This window comes from Psittacula echo (assembly GCF_963264785.1).
Source record: "Psittacula echo genome assembly, chromosome: 7".
Taxonomy (NCBI): Eukaryota; Metazoa; Chordata; class Aves; order Psittaciformes; family Psittacidae; genus Psittacula; species Psittacula echo.
In genome coordinates this window covers 54,834,510-54,853,590 of record NC_137740.1, presented here as the reverse complement: position 1 = coordinate 54,853,590, position 19,081 = coordinate 54,834,510, and the positions used below count along the sequence as shown (strand labels likewise).

At 41.1% G+C, this 19,081-nt stretch overlaps 1 protein-coding gene across 1 annotated transcript in view; it reads left to right on the top strand.

The window, feature by feature from the left end:
• Window positions 1-3,621: 3,621 nt before the first annotated feature.
• NEK7 (NIMA related kinase 7) overlaps window positions 3,622-19,081 on the top strand; it is a gene marked incomplete at its 3' end in the record, with an annotated part of 66,557 nt that continues 51,097 nt past the window's right edge. Inside the window, exons 1-2 of the mRNA XM_080622641.1 lie at window positions 3,622-3,771; window positions 16,919-17,003. Coding sequence (XP_080478767.1) covers window positions 16,947-17,003 — 57 coding nt within the window. The 5' untranslated portion in view covers window positions 3,622-3,771; window positions 16,919-16,946. The remainder of the gene's footprint in view (window positions 3,772-16,918; window positions 17,004-19,081) is intronic.

Sequence of the window (19,081 nt, the reverse complement as noted above, 5' to 3'; positions counted from 1 at the left end):
CTTTTTACTGTTAGTAACAAAGAACCACGGTAGAGGAAAACTCGAAGCCTGAATTTTCAGGCTTCAAGGAGTCAGAGCAGAGCAGTTGCTCCTTTTGATTAATTTCCTGTAGTTTATTGATTTGAAGAACCTAAAGAATTGTTAATCAGTAAGCTGTTACGTTATCCTCCTGCCTCTGTGACCCTGAAGTCATCCATTCCCATCCTCCACTGTCCTAGCGAGCTATTCTGCCTGAAAGTTTGAAAGTTTTTAAATCTGTATTTTTCCTGAGCTTTAAGTTTATTCTGTTAATGAATAGCTCAAGAATCTAGATGTACAGAGGTTCGGATAATAGCAGAAAGCAAGTTGGGAATCAGCCAGGGTGTAGGCCTAAACATTTGAGTTCCCGGTTGACTTTATGTTGTTACTTAACAGTCTCTAGCTGCTTTTAAGTCCAGTGGCTTAGTCCTGGAAAAGGATGCTGTTTTCTAGTTCAGGGACGATCCAAGCATAATATTGCCATTTCAAATAATATCCTATGTCATTGTTTGACTTATTTGATATCCTTGAACCTTGGCCACGTTTATGTTATATATATTCACTGATTTCAGTTATACAGATTTCAATATAAGAAAAGAACTGGTAGCGGTTTCTACAATCAATATTGATATGTAAATAGATTTGTAATCGCAAGGCTAGTGAAGTGCAGCATCAATTGAAGAATAGTGAGGTCCTCATTCTTTCTGCCCTTGGCCTGTTTGATTCTAGGTGTAGAGCATTTACTGGCAGCACCTTCAGGAGCTGACAAGACTTAGGGAACAAGCCATGTTCATTCTGCTTCCCAGATCCCTAATTTCAGCATGTCTTTGTCCATTTTCTCTAATCCTTTTCTAGCTGGTTAGGCAGCGTCCCCTCCAGCCTCCAAGAGAAGCGTTTGTCAGAGATAAGCCTGCTCCTTAACAACACCTAAGGATACGAGATCTGGAGTCTCTTCCGCCTTTCTGATTCTGTCTGATACAAAGGCTCCATTACAGGGAATACAAGATGAATTTATTTAACTGAAAATGTGCATTGAAAAGCCAAGAAAAACATCCTTCTGTAAATAAACATTTTGGACAGCACAGATCTGAAGACATTCTTCTGTGGTATGTGGAAGATTTGTCACTTTGGAGATTTAAAATGAATGGAAACCCTGTTTAGTTTATATTAAAGGCTTTTTGCCTGGTCATAATGATGGACTAATTAATTGAAGCAGCCTCTTAATTTTTAGGTTTTCTGATTCTCAAGCACTAAAAAGGAAATAGGAGCAACCACGCTCTAAGAAGGGTAAGTTTGGAATATAGGAAAGAGAAGATGCTGCCACAATTGGTACTGTCAGGATGAAGTAGCCATTGGAGTCAGGTGACTAAAAACAGAAGTCAAAATATTATTGACATGTACAGTCAAACAACAACATGGAGAAAATAAAGAAGAATGAAAGTAAGGGCAGCAAGTAAAAAAATAGGATGAAATATTAAAAGGTCCAATGATGTCAGATTAAGCAAAGGAAAACAGCGAGAAACCTACTGGAAAAAAATGGCAAGTAAGCTCTGGGTTATTCTCTTTTAATGCATGACTGTAGAGAAAGCTTTAAATGCTACCTATGTCTCCCCTGGTGATTGTGAACTGTTCATTTTCTACCTGAGAGAATCTAGAAAAGAGCAATAGCTGGATATTATAGTAATAATTGCCTTTACTTGCAAAACAATGATACCTAATAAGACTCGATATTTTGTTGTCAGCTACTTACCACACAACAACCCCTTCTTTTTCCAACAGAGGTTTTGCAAATACATGACTGTCTCACACAACTACATTTCAGGTTGAGACTAAAGGGAAAATGTAAACCATTCAGTGGAATTGCTGATTGTAATTCTTTTTAACTTCTTAACATTATGTGGTGGATCTATAAAGTTTTCACTCTTTGGTATGTGGAGTAACCTAAGTATTGCACTTTTTACAAGAAAACAATGCAGGGAATTCTTGTTCAAGAAACTGTTTTTGCAAGACAGTTCATCCATGAAAAAGAAATAAAATCTCTTACTTGTAATTCCAGTTTATTCTTTTGGGCTGTAATTTTTCAAAAAATACAAAATGCATTTCAAATACAAAAGAAGATTATAGGGTATGTCTTTTTCCACAAGCAGTGGTCACCTTGTCACTGTATTTGGCTACTGACATCAAACAACCCAATGCTAACGCAGAGGAAATGTGCAGAATGATTAGTAAGTGTGTTAATGTCAGGTAAATGAGAACCACCAAAATTTAATTCCTTTCAAACTTTGTTAGACCTTGTATCAGTGAATACACTGCAGATTTATCAAAGCTTATCAAAGTTTGCCTCAAAAGCAGACAGTACAATTTTGTACAGAGGGAGGTGAACAGACTTCTCAGACATGCTGGCCCATTTCCTATTTATTTTGCAAATCAAGTATAACTTTACTTGTTACAAGGCAAAACAAACAAACAAAAAACCCTGCCCAACCCTCGTGAGACTTTGCTTTGGAAAAAATAACTTCTATCTGACTCAAGGTAGTTTTAAATTACTTTAAACAATGTTATCTCACTGAAGTGATAGAGATCTCTGTTACAGAAGGTTTCCACCCCTGAGGAAGAAGGCATTTGTAATGGTCCACATTAAAAGCCACAGTAATCCATAACCCCACTGGGGAAACTGGTCAGCTTTCACGCTTTTCCCCTGCTGTTGGTTCTTAGAATCTCTGTTCTGTGAAAGGAATTTCCTCATCCTGAAGCACGCTAAACCTTCAGGAACCTGAAAAAGAGTAGCATTCTGGAATTCAGTATTTTTTAATCTACTTAAACCCTGTGCTGTTGCAAAAGTAGAAGTTCCTGTCACTTTTATTTCTCTAAGTACAGCAAAACGGTGTTTGGGTCACTTCCAGCTGATATACTCGCCAATGTTTTGTTGATTATCACAGTTTACATACAAAATGAAAAGTATGTTGTTTGACGCCCTGTTTTCCAAACCAGAGTGGGCCAAAAACCTTACACCCGTGCTGCTCACCGAACTGCAAAGGAGCCAGTCTGGTTTCCAGCGGGCTGAGCTTTTACTTTTCCTACCCCTTACACTTCTGGCTTCGCCAGGAGCGCGCTGCGCTTTCCGCAACTGATGCATTACCGCAGTACCGGTGCAGATGGAGGCCCTCATCGTGCTCAACAATATAAACACGTATCAGACGAGTGGCCCCTGTTTCAACATACAAGCCGAATAGTTTTCAAGCTCGCTGCACATTTTCCCGCCCACCCCAAGGCGGAGGACTCCCAACCAGAGTGCTGCCGTTCCTGGCCAGAGCCGTGCTGGGCACCCCGAGGGACGAGGCCATCCGGCAGCGCGGGGCGGAGCGCAGCGCGGTCTTGGCTGCTCGACGCCGGACCGAAACTTCCGCCGTCATCCCGCTCCTTCGGGCAGGGCCCGGTGACTAGGAGCCGCTGCCGGCATGAGACCCCTCGCCGCCGGTCGGGAAGGGGTAGCAGCGGTGCGAGGCGGAGCCCGGTGGCCGCCCCGCCTCCCTCCTCGGGGATGCCGGGATGTTTACGGGCCCGGCAGGAGCAGCAGGGGGCAGAGAGGAGGTCGGTGGCGCTGCGGGTGTCGTAGCCACCCGCCAGGAATCCCGCTCGGCGCCCGCGGCCAGCGGCGCCCCGCTGCCGGCCCTTAGACGCCGCAGAAGCCGGGGAGGAGACGAGGCCGGTTCCGGGCTCCTGTGCCAAGAGAAGGCGGAGCTAGGCTTCCCGGTGAGCGGGGCGGTGGCAGGGCTACTGGGCGGGCGCTGTGCGGGGCTGGAACGGGGGTCCCAGTGGCCGTACCCCTGCTCGTGGAGGCGCTTCCCCCTGTGCTCTGTGCGGGCGGCTGCCGGGGGTCCCGCCTCCCTCTTCTTCCCACTGGTTATTGGGGCTCTCGCCCATAGTACCATTGGGCGCGGGAGCTGCCGCTCCGCCCGCTGCAGAGGGAGGGAGCGGTGCGGGTCTGGAAGTGAGAAACTTTTTGCGCCGCGGGGGGAGCGGGATGGCGGCGTCAGGCCCCGCGGGGGGGACTGCGCCTTGCACGGCGTATGCCCGGCTGCCGCAGGGGCAGGGCGGGCCGCACAGAGGGCACCGGCCGGTATGGTGCGCTTCCGGACGGCTGCTGTGGCGGTTCTGCCGGTGGCAGCTGGGCTCGCTGCGGACGAGGGACGAGCGGGCGGCTGGGGACTCTGCCCGGCGGCGGCGGCCCGGCCACCTCGGAGCGACTCAGGCTGCCTGCGGCCTGGCCGCAGTGCCTCTGGCCCGGCTAGGCTTTTCAAGTTCATACCGCAAGCGGAGCTTCTTTCCGCGATGTTTTCCTCATTTCCCGCAGTTCCATGTAGGTTTCTCTGCTCTCCTCTCACCTGGAGCTCGGTGTCAGCGATGCTCTCCCGGGTGGCGCAGAGAGCAAGCCCCGTCTGGAGGGTTTCACACAGCGCTCAGTAAAAACGGCGTCGTCACTGGGAGCCGCGGCCCTGTGGCATGAGTCCAGATTGCCCCGTCCCAGGTGTGAGCCCATAGTTCTGCCCCTCTGCCTCCCGTCCGGGAAGCACCCCCGGTTGAGAGAGCCGCCGGGGCACCGGCAGCGCCCGGGCAGTCTGACGGCAGGGGCTGCCCGACAGTGAGGGTCTCTCTTGCATGTGCCAGGGTTAGCACCCTCCTTCTCTCATCGGCTGGTGAGGCTCCTAGATAGGGGCAGCGCCAGTGGCTCTGCGAGGAGCTGCGGCCTAGAGGGAAAAGCTGGAAGTGAGGCAGTCTCCATCTGTTGGGTTCCTCTACCCCCCTCTTCTCTATTTACTTTACGTTTCACCCGTTGTACTAGTGCTGGCCCAGAATTCCATTTTGTGCCATGGGAACTATAGCTGCTTGGCTTTAGGATTCAGAAGTTCGCAATATTGTTCTTCAGCTGGAACGTGCTTTGTTTTGCTCTGCATTTTGTCAGGAGTATCACTTCTTGAGTGGTAAAACTACTTAGGATGTTAAACCTGGTTCTGATCAAAGATGTTGAGGGGTGTGTGCATTAAACCACACAAGTACTTGGTTCGCTTCTTGCACCAAGTGAATGACAAACTCTTGTCACCTTTGAGGTGATAGCACTGTTTTCTCAGGTTGCAATAGCAGCATCACTTCTCAGGAGAGGTCACACATACATAGTGATTCTTCTAAATGAGCTGGATATGTTTCCTGTGTAAAGTTGTATTACAAGCTTGAGGTACAGAAATTACAGTGAATGATATGGTAATCTACAAGGTAGGTACTTTGGATGATTAGATGCCAAGTGGATGTTTGCAGCTTTGCTAAATGAGGAAGAATGAAATATACGAATATTTAATTTTCAAGGCTGTCCAGGAGACAGTTCAGTGCTGCAGTGCTTTAGAAATGTCTTATTCTGAAATTTTGGACTCAGGCTGTCTTGAGAGAAGTAAAATGTAGAAAACAGTCATTAGTTCATGGGCTATGAAAAACTTGGGCAGAGAAAGGAAAACTGTTTTGTGTTGGGGGAAGAGGGAAACTTACAAGCAACATCCAACAGCTTTAAAGTAAGAAAGCCCTCCAGCTTTGTTTGTGTTTTTTTCCCTTTTTGGTACTGAAACAAAAGCTATATTAAGAACACTTGTTCTTTAATTTCAAAACATGACCTGTTATAAACATCTGATAGTTGAGTAGATAACTTCACAAAGCACACTCTAGAGACTTTCACTGCAAAGGTAGAGAGATTGCCCTTATCATAGATACCTTGTATTCAGCATACCAGTTAGTCACTGTAATTAAAAAGTCATTTGAGAACGAATCACAGAATCCTAGCCAACTAAAAATCTTTATGATTGACTTATTGCAGTGTCTTCCAGGGTATATAAGAGTTAGACAAGTGGAATCTTGTTCCCACCATAGAAACTTGTTTCCATGGAAGAAAAAAATGTAACATTTTAAGAACCCATCTAAAAATCTGTGTGTGCATGAGAAACTCAGATGACAAACAGAGTACAAGAAGTCAGTTGTTTATTTTATGGTAACCTGTGGTATCTTTTGAGTTGTGAGATAGAGCCATATAGCCCACGCCTGTCTTTCTTTTTTGTGCAACAGAGTTGAGCTCAGTTGGAGAAAATGTAGCCAGTCCAGTATATTTTCCACACAGACAATTGAGTGAGGTAGTTCCTTCATGCATGCAAACCCTCCCATGTATAATAAACCTAATGCAGTATCCTGCATTTATACTACTCTGTGTTCAGTTGTATCACCACTGATGCCTTGTTGCTGTCTGAAGTTTGACATTGTTCCAAACATCTGTGCTGAATGGTTGAGTTTGTGTTACCTTGGGAAGTCTCCTGGGAAAAGTCAAACTGCACTAACTTCTACCTCCAAGGGAATTCTTTTGATTATTTGGGGTTTATCCAAAAACCCCTTCTGATTCCAGAGAAGCAGTACTTGGGAGGGCAGGATTATCTTAAGCAGGTTTATACTATGGATAGTCATGGGAGTTAACTGACTAATTTCCAGAGAATTTGTTCAGCTTAGCTACATTCCATGTGCTTTGCAACAGAGTTGAAAATAACTGACCAAAATACCAAAGTGGTGATAAGGGCATCCTTTAGAGCACTGATTTGCTGTATTTATCACCATTTGACCCCTCATGGCCACATGGGAAGGAACTCAGCCCTAGAACGAAGTACAGCATCACAACCTGTTTCCTTTTCAGTAGTTATTGAAAGGATTCTTCCGGATAGGTTAGTTTAAAAAGCTGAAGAGAAGCACTGTTATTATAATGAGTTGCTTCTCTGGAGATAGTTCTGTGTGTTTGTGTCTGGCATGTGAAACATAACTGCAGTTCTGTTGTGAAATCTTTGAGAGACGTTTGAGTTAGGTGCTGTGAAGTGTTGATGAAACAGACTTTTTCAGTTCATTTCAATCTCCTGTTGTCAGTGTATAGAATTCACTAAATTATTGTTTCCTTGAAAGCTGGAAGGCAAAAATACCCCAGGTGAACTTCAAGTTAATTTTAAAATGAGTAAAAGCTTGTGGTGGGAAAACGCACAGCATTTTGTCCTGTAGAGGCCCTTCTTCTGTACCCTTTTCATTCTCATCTGAAAGCAGATCCAAAAAAGGAGTTGTCTTTGCAGCAGTGAACTTCCAGTGCTTGCCCTGACTGAAATTCAGAACTGTTTGTTAGGTATGTGCGTGTGAAGTTCATGGAGATCAGTAGGCCTTCAGAAGAAGAGCAGTGAGCATCCTGCAAACAGAGCACTTAATGTACAGCTAGTCATCGAGGGTACTCCAAAACCAGGAATGGATTGTGCATATTTTATCCAGTGATGATTTGATGTAAAACACAGAAACAGCTGTGAGCTTGAATGTTGGACTGCTTCTGAAGCAAGTGTGCTGGCTGCTAGCTGCTTTGCTTCTGGACTCAGGGATCCTGGATTACTTGCTACTGTCATGCATGGTTTTGGGATTCAAAGGTAATGATAGTCAGAGGATCACAGCAAGCCTGTTAAATATGGGTGGTGTTTCTTTTCTGATTCTGTGTAGTATTTCATCATCTTCAGGGTAGCACAGATTTTTAAACTACATACTGCATATATATATATTTTCTCTCAGCTTGCGAATGCGCATGTAACACCTACAGTATGGTGTCACAAGGTTTTGTCTTGCATTTGTTTCTGTGATAATTTAGACATTTCTTTAAGGATTATGTGTAATTTATTGTTAAATGTGTACTACTTCACCTGCAGCAATATGGATGTTATCAGCCATGGTTGTGGCGCAGTTGCATGCGGCCAGCCTTCCCAATTGGGTGGTTTTCCCCCTGTGCCTGGCAATAATAGGTTTGTCTGGTTTTTAATTTGTCCTGAATCTTTAATTCCTGTGTGAAGCTGTGTGAAGTCCTGTTTACACTTTTAGTGAAGCACTGCAATATCTCTGTATGAGTAATTTATTTTTGCAGATGTATTTAACTGTCCTGTCATTAAGAAAAGGTCTCCTCCCTCTCTGTGTACTGGAGTTGCAAACTTTTGGGGTTTTAAGGGTTTCCAAATAATGGCTTGGCTTCCTTTCTCTGAAAATAATTTCTTTTTTTACTTCTTCCATTTATTTTGTTTCCTGTTTCTGCTTTCCCATATAGTATTTTGTTGACAAAACTCTTGGCTTGGTGTTGAATAAATTGCCTTCTATGCTGGCTCTTGCCTTCCTGTCATAGCTGTATTGAATTTAAGTACTTGTCAGCATCCCTACCTAAGGACGAAGTAAAATGAAATGTGGTGAGCTAATGTACTAGCGTGCTGCTGCCAGGAGGGAGATGTTCTGTTTCTTCTACAATCCCCTTCCCGCATTTCCCATCTTTGAACTTCCTTTACTTAATTTTCCTCTGGCAGTCTCTCGTACACACTGATTGAGCTCAGTACTTGCAGAACACGAACCTGGCTGCATTAGGGGATTAAATCAACTCAGCAAAAAGTCTGAAGAGTTCAAGGTGGCTATGCAGGATCATCTGACAGAGAAAGGGAGAGAAAGCAAGACCTTTGGTGTCACTGAGCTATTCAGCTGGCTTATGTAACTTCATGTTACAGATATAATTTGACAATAGATTTAACTGGTTTACATTAGGCTGCTTTACCCCCAGCTATGTCTTCCCCTCTGTCTTTTGTCATCTGCCCTTATCACTGCAATGGAACAATTTGGGGAACTGAACTGGAAGAAAAGGTCAGTTTTCAGTTGGTTTTGGTTAGCTTACCAGGAGTCTGGGTGGCCAGAGGAGCCCCACTGGAAGGAAGAGGGTCTGGAAAGTATGGCTGAAGGCAGGGGAAGCAACAGCACCACACAGTTGGTTTGTGTTGCCTTAGAACCACATCGTTACAGAGGCAGTAGTAAAGCAGAGCGTGGTGTGGGCTGAGGATTTGCTTTCTTCATATATACAATACTTAATTCCCTGGAGAGCCTATTGCTGTGACATGATCATGATCCACCTATGTGGATTTACAACTGGCAATTCAGTATGAAGAAATGGATTATCAAGTTTCTTCCCAGGTGAACAGAAGTTAAGTGAAAACAAAGAAGCCTGTTACCTGAGCAGTTTCGCTTCCTGTTGCTTCAGTTTGTATGAAATAATAAACAAATGGTTCCCAAAAGGGCAAGTCAGTGCATGTACAACCCTTTGGGAACACCTTGCAAGATAAGCTATTTACTTGAGTGACATAACTGAAATGGGTAGGGAGAAGTAAACAGAATATAACTTCCTAAATCGTGCAAGTGAATGAAGAGAAAGGGAAGCAGACTTGTAAAGCAGGAGAGCTTGGGCTTCCATCTTCTAGTCGGACAGCACTGATAGAGACCCAGCTCTTAGTAGCTGGGGAATGACAGTGACTGGCACATGTGTTTTCAGGGTTGGAATGAAAATATGCCTGATAAATAGGGATGAATGGATGAGAAAATTGTGTGTGATCTCTTGGTGTATTCCCCTCCTTTGTTTGTAAAACCATTTTTTTAATTTGTGTATGGTTGCTTCTGCTCTTGTTAAAACCACCTTTTAACCCAGCTTAGCTACTGTCTGTGTGTCTTTTGGCTTCTTTGACTGGACCATCGATGAGTAGGGAATTTGGACCTAAATTTGTTGAAAAATTCAACAAGTTATTTCCATATAGATAGATGATGGCTTCTTGTAGATTAATGAGTGCTGAGAATTTGTTTTGTCGACATTCAAGGGTGTCACTGCTGAGGGAAGGAATGTCCCGCCATCCCATGGAGAGTACGGATCTGGTAGTGTCTTAAAACATCAAAGGCTTTTAGAAACTGCTTCTAAAATTAAGGCTGATCCTACTTCTGTATAGGCATCTATTTTCACTTGCTTCCAGTGCTTTGAAAGTTGCAAATACAAATTTTCTCTGGTGTGGGTGCTTCTGCAGAGAATTGTACAAATGAGGATTTTTTAATTTGTTTGTATTTCCCCACATTTTAAGGATTTTTTTTTTTTTTTTTTAAATGTGAAGCAAATATTTGATTTTTATCACTGGCAGCTAATAGTAAATATTCTGTGTGTACACACATGCAAGTATATATGCATACTCTATAAATATGCATAGACACATGTATATGTGTGTGTGCATATTTATACATTACTATGTATCAATATACAGTGTGTATATGTATGTGTGTATACTAATTGGGATAAGTGGCACATTTTACTGTGCTAATGATTAACTCAGTCTTTCAGTCTTGAGTTTGCCTTATCCTTTGCCAGTTAAGGTCTTGATTGTCTTGGCAGAGTTCAGGTGAGTGTCAACAAAGATGTGTTGTACTTTATTAATGAATACATCTGACTTAGCTGTTTACAGATTGCGAAAAAAGAGCTGGTGTGGTAATTGTTTGGCATATATCAAACATTTGCTCTTTGAATGAATGAGTAGTTTAAATAACCAACAACACTGCAGTACACTAAATCATGTAACTCATTGTAGTATTTCATTGACAACATTACATTGTTGATTGTATGTTTCTTGTAATTTCTTGTTTAGTATTTTTGAGGAATAGGCAATGTGAGCTGGGCAGGAGCATGACCAGTCACAGATTCTGATGGCTAATGGAAAGGCATTGATTGGCTATTGTTTTTAAATATTTAAAGTGTTTCAGCATTATTTCATCATTTCTAATGCTGTCTTGGAGTGTGTAACTTTATGAATAGATGGCACTGTAATGTGGGTGCTTTTAACCAGATTTGATTTCATTGGTCTGTGCTAGTCAGGAATAATTTACTGAAAAGACATTACATATGTGCTGTCATTCCTGTTAGCTGGAATTTTTTTCCAGTTAGGATCTCTTGCTGTTTGTGTTAAGTATACCCATATTAAATATTGAGTTTGGAATAGAAGTGACATGAACGTGGATTAGTAACTTTTTGCAATGTATTTTAGCACTTAAACTACAACCCAGTTGACTTGCATCTTTCAAGTTGCAATCTGGGGTGGGGGCAAACTGCAACAAAACCAGTCCGAAGTAAGAGAGCAGAGTTTTAGGTGAACTGCTAGAAGGTTAGTTTTCTTGTGATTTTTGGAGTTATGCAGGTACAGTATAGAAAGGCTTTGGACATGTCAGCATTCTGAGAGCTGCTTTTGGGGTACTGTGTATGGGCCGTTGTTTTCTAAATATTTCCGAGTCTTCAGGAATGCACTAAAAATAATATTTATGAAACTGAAATGACTTTCATTTTCCAAGTAAAATGTTTCTATTACAACATCAAACCCCATGTGTTTCTCCTGTTTAATGGTTTATGCAGAGCACCAGGGAAAAAATTACATTTTAAACTGTTATGATAGATTTGGGTTCCAAATTGGTTTTCCTTATTGACATGACTTCCCATTTCTCTGGAAAACCTGAGCTGTGCTGTCATTTAATGTAACATGGCTGATAAAAGTTGGGATGCTCGGTTTACAGCTGCTGACGTTTTCTAGCTTCACCCAGGATCTTCCCCGTGTGTGTCCTGAGCCCCTGCTTTTAAAATCAGTGTGAAAATTTGCAGCCTGCACCCTAGATGCTGAACAGGGCTGATCAGTGCTGGTGACCTGGCAAAGTGCAGGCCAGGTTTGACCAGCAAGCCAGTTCCCTCCAAGCAGCCAACCTTAAAGAGGTAAAGAATGACTGTTAAAGGGTTATGTTTCATAAACCTGTAGGTTGGCTGTTTCTTAAACTGCTCGCATCAAGCTTAAGGGCCAAGCTGTTAATGCTGGGTCTAAAGCTTGTCTCTTCCCAAAAGGTGTGTGGCTTAGATCTATGAACTGAGAGTTATAGTTTTGTCAGTCTGGCTCTCCAGGTGATGGAGAGCTGAGCTGGAATCAGACCAGCATGCTTGGGCTCCCTGGCATTAATTACTGGGATTAACAGCGGTGTGGTGGATTGAGTAATTGTTTTGGATGTTCAGTAAGGCATTTAGAAATCTAAACCCTTGTTTCCAGAGCACAGCTGCTTTATTTTATTTTATTTTATTTTTTAATTTTATTATTTTTTTAATTTTCAACTAGGGTGATTGTTTGACTGTTCTGCCTACGTTTAATTTGTGCTTTTGGGTAGCTGAAAGTTAACATGTGATATAGGCAAATGGCAATATTCCTTTAACCTGTATGCTTATATGGAAATTAGTATTAATTTATGTGGTTTTGCTTTTTTCTCAGCTGAGGATGATCCTTATCTTTGAGTTTAGTTAGTAAAGATAATTGAAAGTTTAGGGGTCTAAGATTTATCATTTTAAATCAGTGTTAGATACTGAAGAATGTGTTAGATACCTGACACCAAAAAGTAAGGAGTGTGCGGAGTGTTAAATGGATAGCTGTCTCTGGAGGGCTTTGGGTAACCTAACTGAAATAATAGTTACAGTAAAAACTAAAAATACCTTCCTTAACTAATGGTGCAATCCAGAAGTAAACATAATATGTTCTTTTGTTTGTGAAGTAACCTGAATTGATGGTGTGCCTCATCAGCACATTGTGAAAGGCGAACTCTGAGTTAGATAGTATGTGGAGTAGTTGCATCTGTATTCTGTACAAGAGAAGACTGGGATTTCAGACTCAGCAGAACTGTAACACTGAATACTCTTTTAACTATATACTTTTTAGAAAAAGTATAGCTGTTCCTCCTTTGACATTGATTATTGGATGCTCCCACTTAAGGTCCAAAATTAGCAAGCAACTGTGTAGTAATTAACTGTGTAGTTAATGGAAACCACATATCATTGAGACTGTTAATGATGTTCTCTACAGGAAGGCTTTGTATTCTTTTTTGTTGTTATTGAACTGCTGTTAAACTGCTGAACCGTCTGTTAAAACAATAGCATTATTCCCTGAATATCATGAAATGCATTTCACTGTGAATGGTTTATGGACTTTGAGTTAGGAAACTAGTGTTTAAAAAGCATGTTTCATGTTATTTGATAGTGCATTTAAGCTTTTCCTCCTGAAATAATTTGATCATGTTTATTAAGACTTAGTTGCAAGACTTTTAAGTGTTCCAAGACTTTCAAGTTTTTCCCAGGTATCTTTCTTTTCTTTAAAAAAATGCTATTTTAAAATATATTCCAGTGAAATGGCACCAGAGTGATGAGCTTTGGTTCCTGTTCAGGAGCAGGTCTTCTGATTTCATGAGGAGTTGTGCGTAATCCCAACTGTCTTCTAGCAGGCTGGTGGAAGCCACCTGGAACGATGAGTGCAATTCAGGCAGTTGCAGTTTTATAGTCTAACTTGCTGCTGAGGACTTGACACCCTTCTGCTATTTTATGGACTTGGTGTGTGGAGTAAATAGTGTCAGAAGACTTGCTATGCAATTTCAGTTTCAATTGAAAAATTGGTCATGTTATCTGTATCCCCAGGCACTTCATCCTGCATCCTTTATGTGTAGGTGCAACCTATTGTTTCAATCAACTGAAAAAGACAAAGATTTAAAATACTAGTAGCTAACCAGAAGTCTTCTCATGCCTGCAAAGTGTTAGCAACCATAACTGGGGTATAAGATCTAGAGCATATGTTTGTGCTAATGTGATTGCTGTTGTGTATGGGGTGGTCTGAATCCGAATGATTTGCATCACCAAAATGATGAAAATCATCTTTGCAAGATAAGTGAGTCAGAGTCTTTCACTCTTCCTATCTTTGCAAGTGGTGTGATGAAGGCAAAGGGGCCTTTCCTCCTACATGATCAGTGTGAGAGTATTTAAAAACATTAGATATGTTTGGCAGTTTGGAGGTTTTGGGTGGGGTGGTGTAGCTGACTTGCCTCTCACTTCATCTGATATGTCTGTTTTCCATAAACCAGTGTATATCATGGTGATTGATTTGCAGGAGGAGGTCATCAAATTACTTGTTTGAAGAAGTGGTAGACACATCACATTTAGATGTGTTTTGTATTTGCTTTTCAAGCTTAAACAAGTCATGACTCTGTCAGTATTTTTAGTATATTTTCACCATACATTAGAACTTGAAAACCATCTTTGGCAGAGTAATAGTAGTTGTCTCAATTTTAATTTTAAATTGTAAATATTGCGCCATGATGTGTTGACCTCTGGAGTTTATTATCAAGGTGAAAGTCATGCCCCGCTGTGAAAACAGCCTTCAAGCAGCAAAATCTAATTCTTGCTTATGTTGACAAACAGTACAAATGATTCATTTTGCATCCTTGGCTTTTGGTATGATCAAAATGCCACATTACTCTAAAATGTGAATCTATCGTGCAGTCTTCAAAGACAAAATCAAATTTAAAAAAATAAAAGAACTTCCATATATGGGCAAAAAATACCGATCTTTGCCTTTCCTCTGCAAAAGCAACAGCAAATCCACAAGTTAATAAATCTTCTGTGCTTCCTATGGTCAATACTGTTTGTTACCTATTCAGTAACAAACGAACCTCCACGGAGGGCAGAGCCACTGGCAGTGGTAATGATAGAACTTCTTCCCTTTCTAATATTTCCCCAGATTTACCCCCCTGTATTCTTGAATACTTCCAGTCAGTGCTTCTGACCATTCAGACAAGATAAATGGGTTGTATGATTCCTGAATCAATATGCATCAACTAAACATTTCATTAATCTTGGATAAATATCTGCAATGGAGGATGAAGAGTTTTGTATTTACTTCTTTTGCCTGGGCATTTTGAACCAAGTGTTTGTGATAATGGAATTATCTATTGGTACATTATGTGGTCAAGACTATTAGTAAAACACACTAAAATTTTCAGTAGGAATATGGATGCTATCAAAACTAAAATTCTTATAAAGCCTCTTCAAAATAGCACTTCAGAAAAACATTGTCAGTGATGGATTTCTATAGCAAGAAATTAGCAGAAGATACAGTGATAGGACAAGGGGGGATGGCTTTACGATGAAAGAAGGTGGATTTAGATTAAATATTAAGCAGAAGTTCTTCCCTGTGAGGGTGGTGAGGCCCTGGCACAGGGTGCCTGGAGAAGCTGTGGCTGCCCCATCCCTGGCAGTGTTCAAGGCCAGGCTGGACGTTGCTTGGAGCAGCCTGGGCTAGTGGAAGGTGTCCCTGCCTATGGTGAGGAGGGTTGAACTAGATGATCTCTAAGGTCCATTCCAGCCCAGACCATTTCATGGTTCTTTGATAACATCCCACAAGGTTTCCATGTGTTCCTTCCCTAGAATTTGTTGAAATTGCATAAACCCCTGTGAATCTAACTGGAGAACTTAGGTGCAGTTTTGTGACAACTGTTTAATTCCAGTGCTGGTGTGTTATGATTTCTTACCTTGGTAGGGAGGTTATATGGGAGATGTTACAGAACTCGTAAGAAGTGTCAGTGTTGGTGGCCTGGGGCTGGCTAACGGGTTGCCTAGCCAGTGATGTGCTGCATGTTTCTGCTGGCTGTTTCACCCTTTCTCACTACGCTTGTTCTGACAGGACTCTTTGGAATTCCTGCCTCTTCTTCTCTGCCTCTCACCTCAGTGAGATAGTTGTGTTTGTTTGTTTAATTATTTTTTGTGTTTTATGGTTTGTTTTCTGTTTGGTTTTTTTTTTTGTTTTTGTTTTTCTTCCCCTTGACCTGCCTGAAATTGTTTTTTTGGATCTGTTTTAATATTTTATCTTTGGATTAATACTCAGGACACAACAACAGAAAGTCCCAAACTGTATGCTTTATACAGGTGTCTTAAGGGTAGGAAGGCAAAGCTGTGAGGACCTTTAGTTGCTCTGGAGGATGTTGTAGCTGGTGTTAGGAATAGGTACTGGTACTGGAATGGCATGGAGTGGCAGCTTTAAATGGGGGAATGAAAGCAGGTTGCTAATAATTTGTTTATCCGGTCCACTGCTTACTGCACTAGGGCAGTATATTGAGGAACTTTGCAAAGCTGCTTTGTGATTATTTTATCTATTAGTCGTGTTATCACAATGATGCTGAAAGAATGACAAGAGCAAACACAAGCTATTTGTTAGTTTTGTAAGTATTTTGAAATGGGCTTTGAAAACAATTTCTATGGTTTGCTGCTTTCTGTTGATAGTGTTTATACAAATAAAAGTATTTAACAGGTTAGAAAGGTTTTTGTTTGCTTGCATTCAAAGGTGCTGGTGAACTTTCTGTTGTCTTCATCTGAGCAGAGATGGCCCTCTTAGGCACCAGTAAAACTGGGTGCTGTACCTGCTCCCCGTCAACAGCATCTCATGTAGCTGGAGAAAGAATTCACTTAGCTGAGAAAAAAGCCTTCTGAGCATTTACATTTTCGTGTCTCCTGTTCTTTCTAGTAATGATTTGCACGTTTTGCGACCATTATTATTGGTCAAAGCTTTGTGTCTCTATGTTGTGAACTTGGCAGGCATGTCTCCTCCCATCTTACTGATGGGGTATGAGAGTTTAATAGTTGGGAATAGAGGCTGTGTACCTAGCATGGTTATCTCAAAGCTCTGTTAGCTAGCTTGTCAGAAAGTAGGAGGTATTTGTTTAGATGGAACTGCTCTTGCATACTCCCTGAAATCTACAGTTAAATTAATGCAACATAAACAGTATGCATGCAGCGGTGATAATTCTTCTTCTGATCTGCTATTTCCTATGGATCAGAGGTACTGGCCAGCAGGCATCTGTGTAGTTAAACAAGTGGTTTTATAATAGAATAAAAGAATAATGGGGTGATGCAGCTTTCATCAGACAGAACTATTTGTCTGGCTCAAGTAGTTTAATGCTCATCTTTTAATAAGAAGATCAGATATGTATAGTGATTTATTTCATTTTATACAGCAGGTAAACATAAGAAAACTTTCTTCCCAAAACAGTGCAGGGCTTCAGTAGTTAAATATTCACAGACTGAAGCATGCAAATGAGAAAACTAATTCTTTGGTTCTGCTGATGTTCGTTGATCATAAACACAGATTGAATGACAGTGTAATGACCATATTTCTCTTTCCAGGACATAAGGGGCACTTTTACGTGACAGAATGGATGAACAGCCACAAGGCATGCAAGGGCCAACTGCTCCACCATTTCAGCCACAGGTATATTTATTTTAAACAGTTACTCAAGAGTTGATGCTATCATTTCTTATATTGAAAATGAGGGAAAGTAGAAAACATTATTTCTTGTGGGGACAAAAGCTGTAAATGTAGAATGTTTTCTGGTGATCTTGAAATTAATTGTATGATATACAGTCATACAATGTAAAATAAAGTCCTATATTTTGTAGCGAATAATTACTTTTCTTTTTTGCTTCCTACTCCTTCACTAACTTTGAGGGTTTGGAATTGGAGTGGGAGTAGGAAGCAAAGATGAAGGCAGTTGTTTTCCTGAGGAATGGTGAGCTGTTAAACACTGTATGTTTCCAAATTGTGTCAGAAATACCATATTTATTTCAGACTGTTAACCTTCATGCAGGGGATTGGAACTAGGTGATCTCTTAAGGTCTCTTCCAACCCAAACCTTTCTACGATTCTATGATTTTCTCTTCTTATACCTCCTGACAGTGATACTATATGAATTAACACCATTACCTGTTAAAACCAGGCAAGAGAAATTCCCAGTAGCTGTAGCTCTGTTAGAAAGAGGAGGTGTAAGGAATTTAATCTTTGAATATGTGCTGATGGTGTGAAATAAAAGATTATCTGAAAAGAATTAATATTCAGATACTGCTTTTTGACATTTTTAGGAAGTAATTCCTTATACCCTGAGAATATTTATTGTGCTGACCATTCCAAATTAAAAGCTGGAACCTGAATTTTGTGATTGTTAACAACATAGGTGATAAGGTGTTTTGTGCCCTTTATTTTACAAAAACTGAGGTGAGTTCTTATAGCTTGTGAAATTTAGCAAATTTACAATAACCAGCTTTCCTTAGCTCCAGTGTTTCTAATCATAGCATTGTGATAACAAAAAAAATATGGATTTAATTGCATTTATACTAATGGAAAACAGTTAAGATGAATGTATAACTATGCATACAGGTATGTTGAGAAAATAATTTGTAATTTTGAAACAAATAAAAATACTTGATTCATATTCTGGATATCATAAAGGGTCCCCATTGTTATTATAGGTTGTTTTTTTTTTTTCTTTGCTGACTAAAGAGAACCTAGAGCACAGCTGATTAAGGTTTCTGTATTTCTGGGAAACCTTTCTGTGTTTGCTGTTTGCTGACTACGAACAGGTTTCATATTTCCTCATGTATCTCTGGAGTATTTGAATACCTGTTTTTGATTGACAGAATCCACTTTTGGAGGTCTGATTCAATTTTAAGAATATTACTCTAACCTACAAATTCAATTTATGAACTCATAATAATAAAGTACAATTATAGTTTTACTGTTCCAAGTACTATGGCTCATCTAGAGGTATCCATTTCCCTCTCTGGTCTAAGGTCAGACCTAAAAGCAATACTGCTGTAATCAACTAAGCACTTTCTACACAAGAAGAAACTAATGTTTATTCTCAGCTTTGGTTAACTGTCAAGCATTTTCATAATCTGTGTCTCATGATTATTTTTTACAATCAAGGTTATATGTGTAAACAGCATGAAGCGTGTTGTTAGTGATCTGATTTTTGGGATGAAAAGTTTTCAGTTTGTGGATCTGAGCTGGACTTGCATCGGAATATTGACTGGTTTGCACTTCAGGAGGACTAAGCATGCTCTGATAGTTGTGTTAGTGAGGTTTATGACATTTATGTTGTCGGTATGGGAGGCCCACAACTGGACACAGCACTTCAGGTATGGTCCAGCTAGAGCTGAGCAGAGGGGAAGAAATGCTTCCCTTCACCTTCTGGCAGCACTACTAACGCAGGCCACCGTTTGCTGCCTTTGCCACAAGGGCACATTGCTGGCCCATGTTCAAGTTGGTGTTCACCAGGACCCCCAGGATCTGGCTCATAAAGCTGTTTTTGAGAAGGTGAGCACCAAGCATATGCTGGTGCATGGAGTTATTGCTGCCCAGGTTCTGGGCTTTGCTTTGTTTTCTGGTTGAACTGTATTAAGTCCTTGTCAGCCTGTTTCTCCAGCCTGTTGTAGTCCATCTGGATGGCAGCATGACACTTTGGAGCATCAGCCATTCCCCTCAGTTTTGCATTATCAGGAAACTTGCTGAGG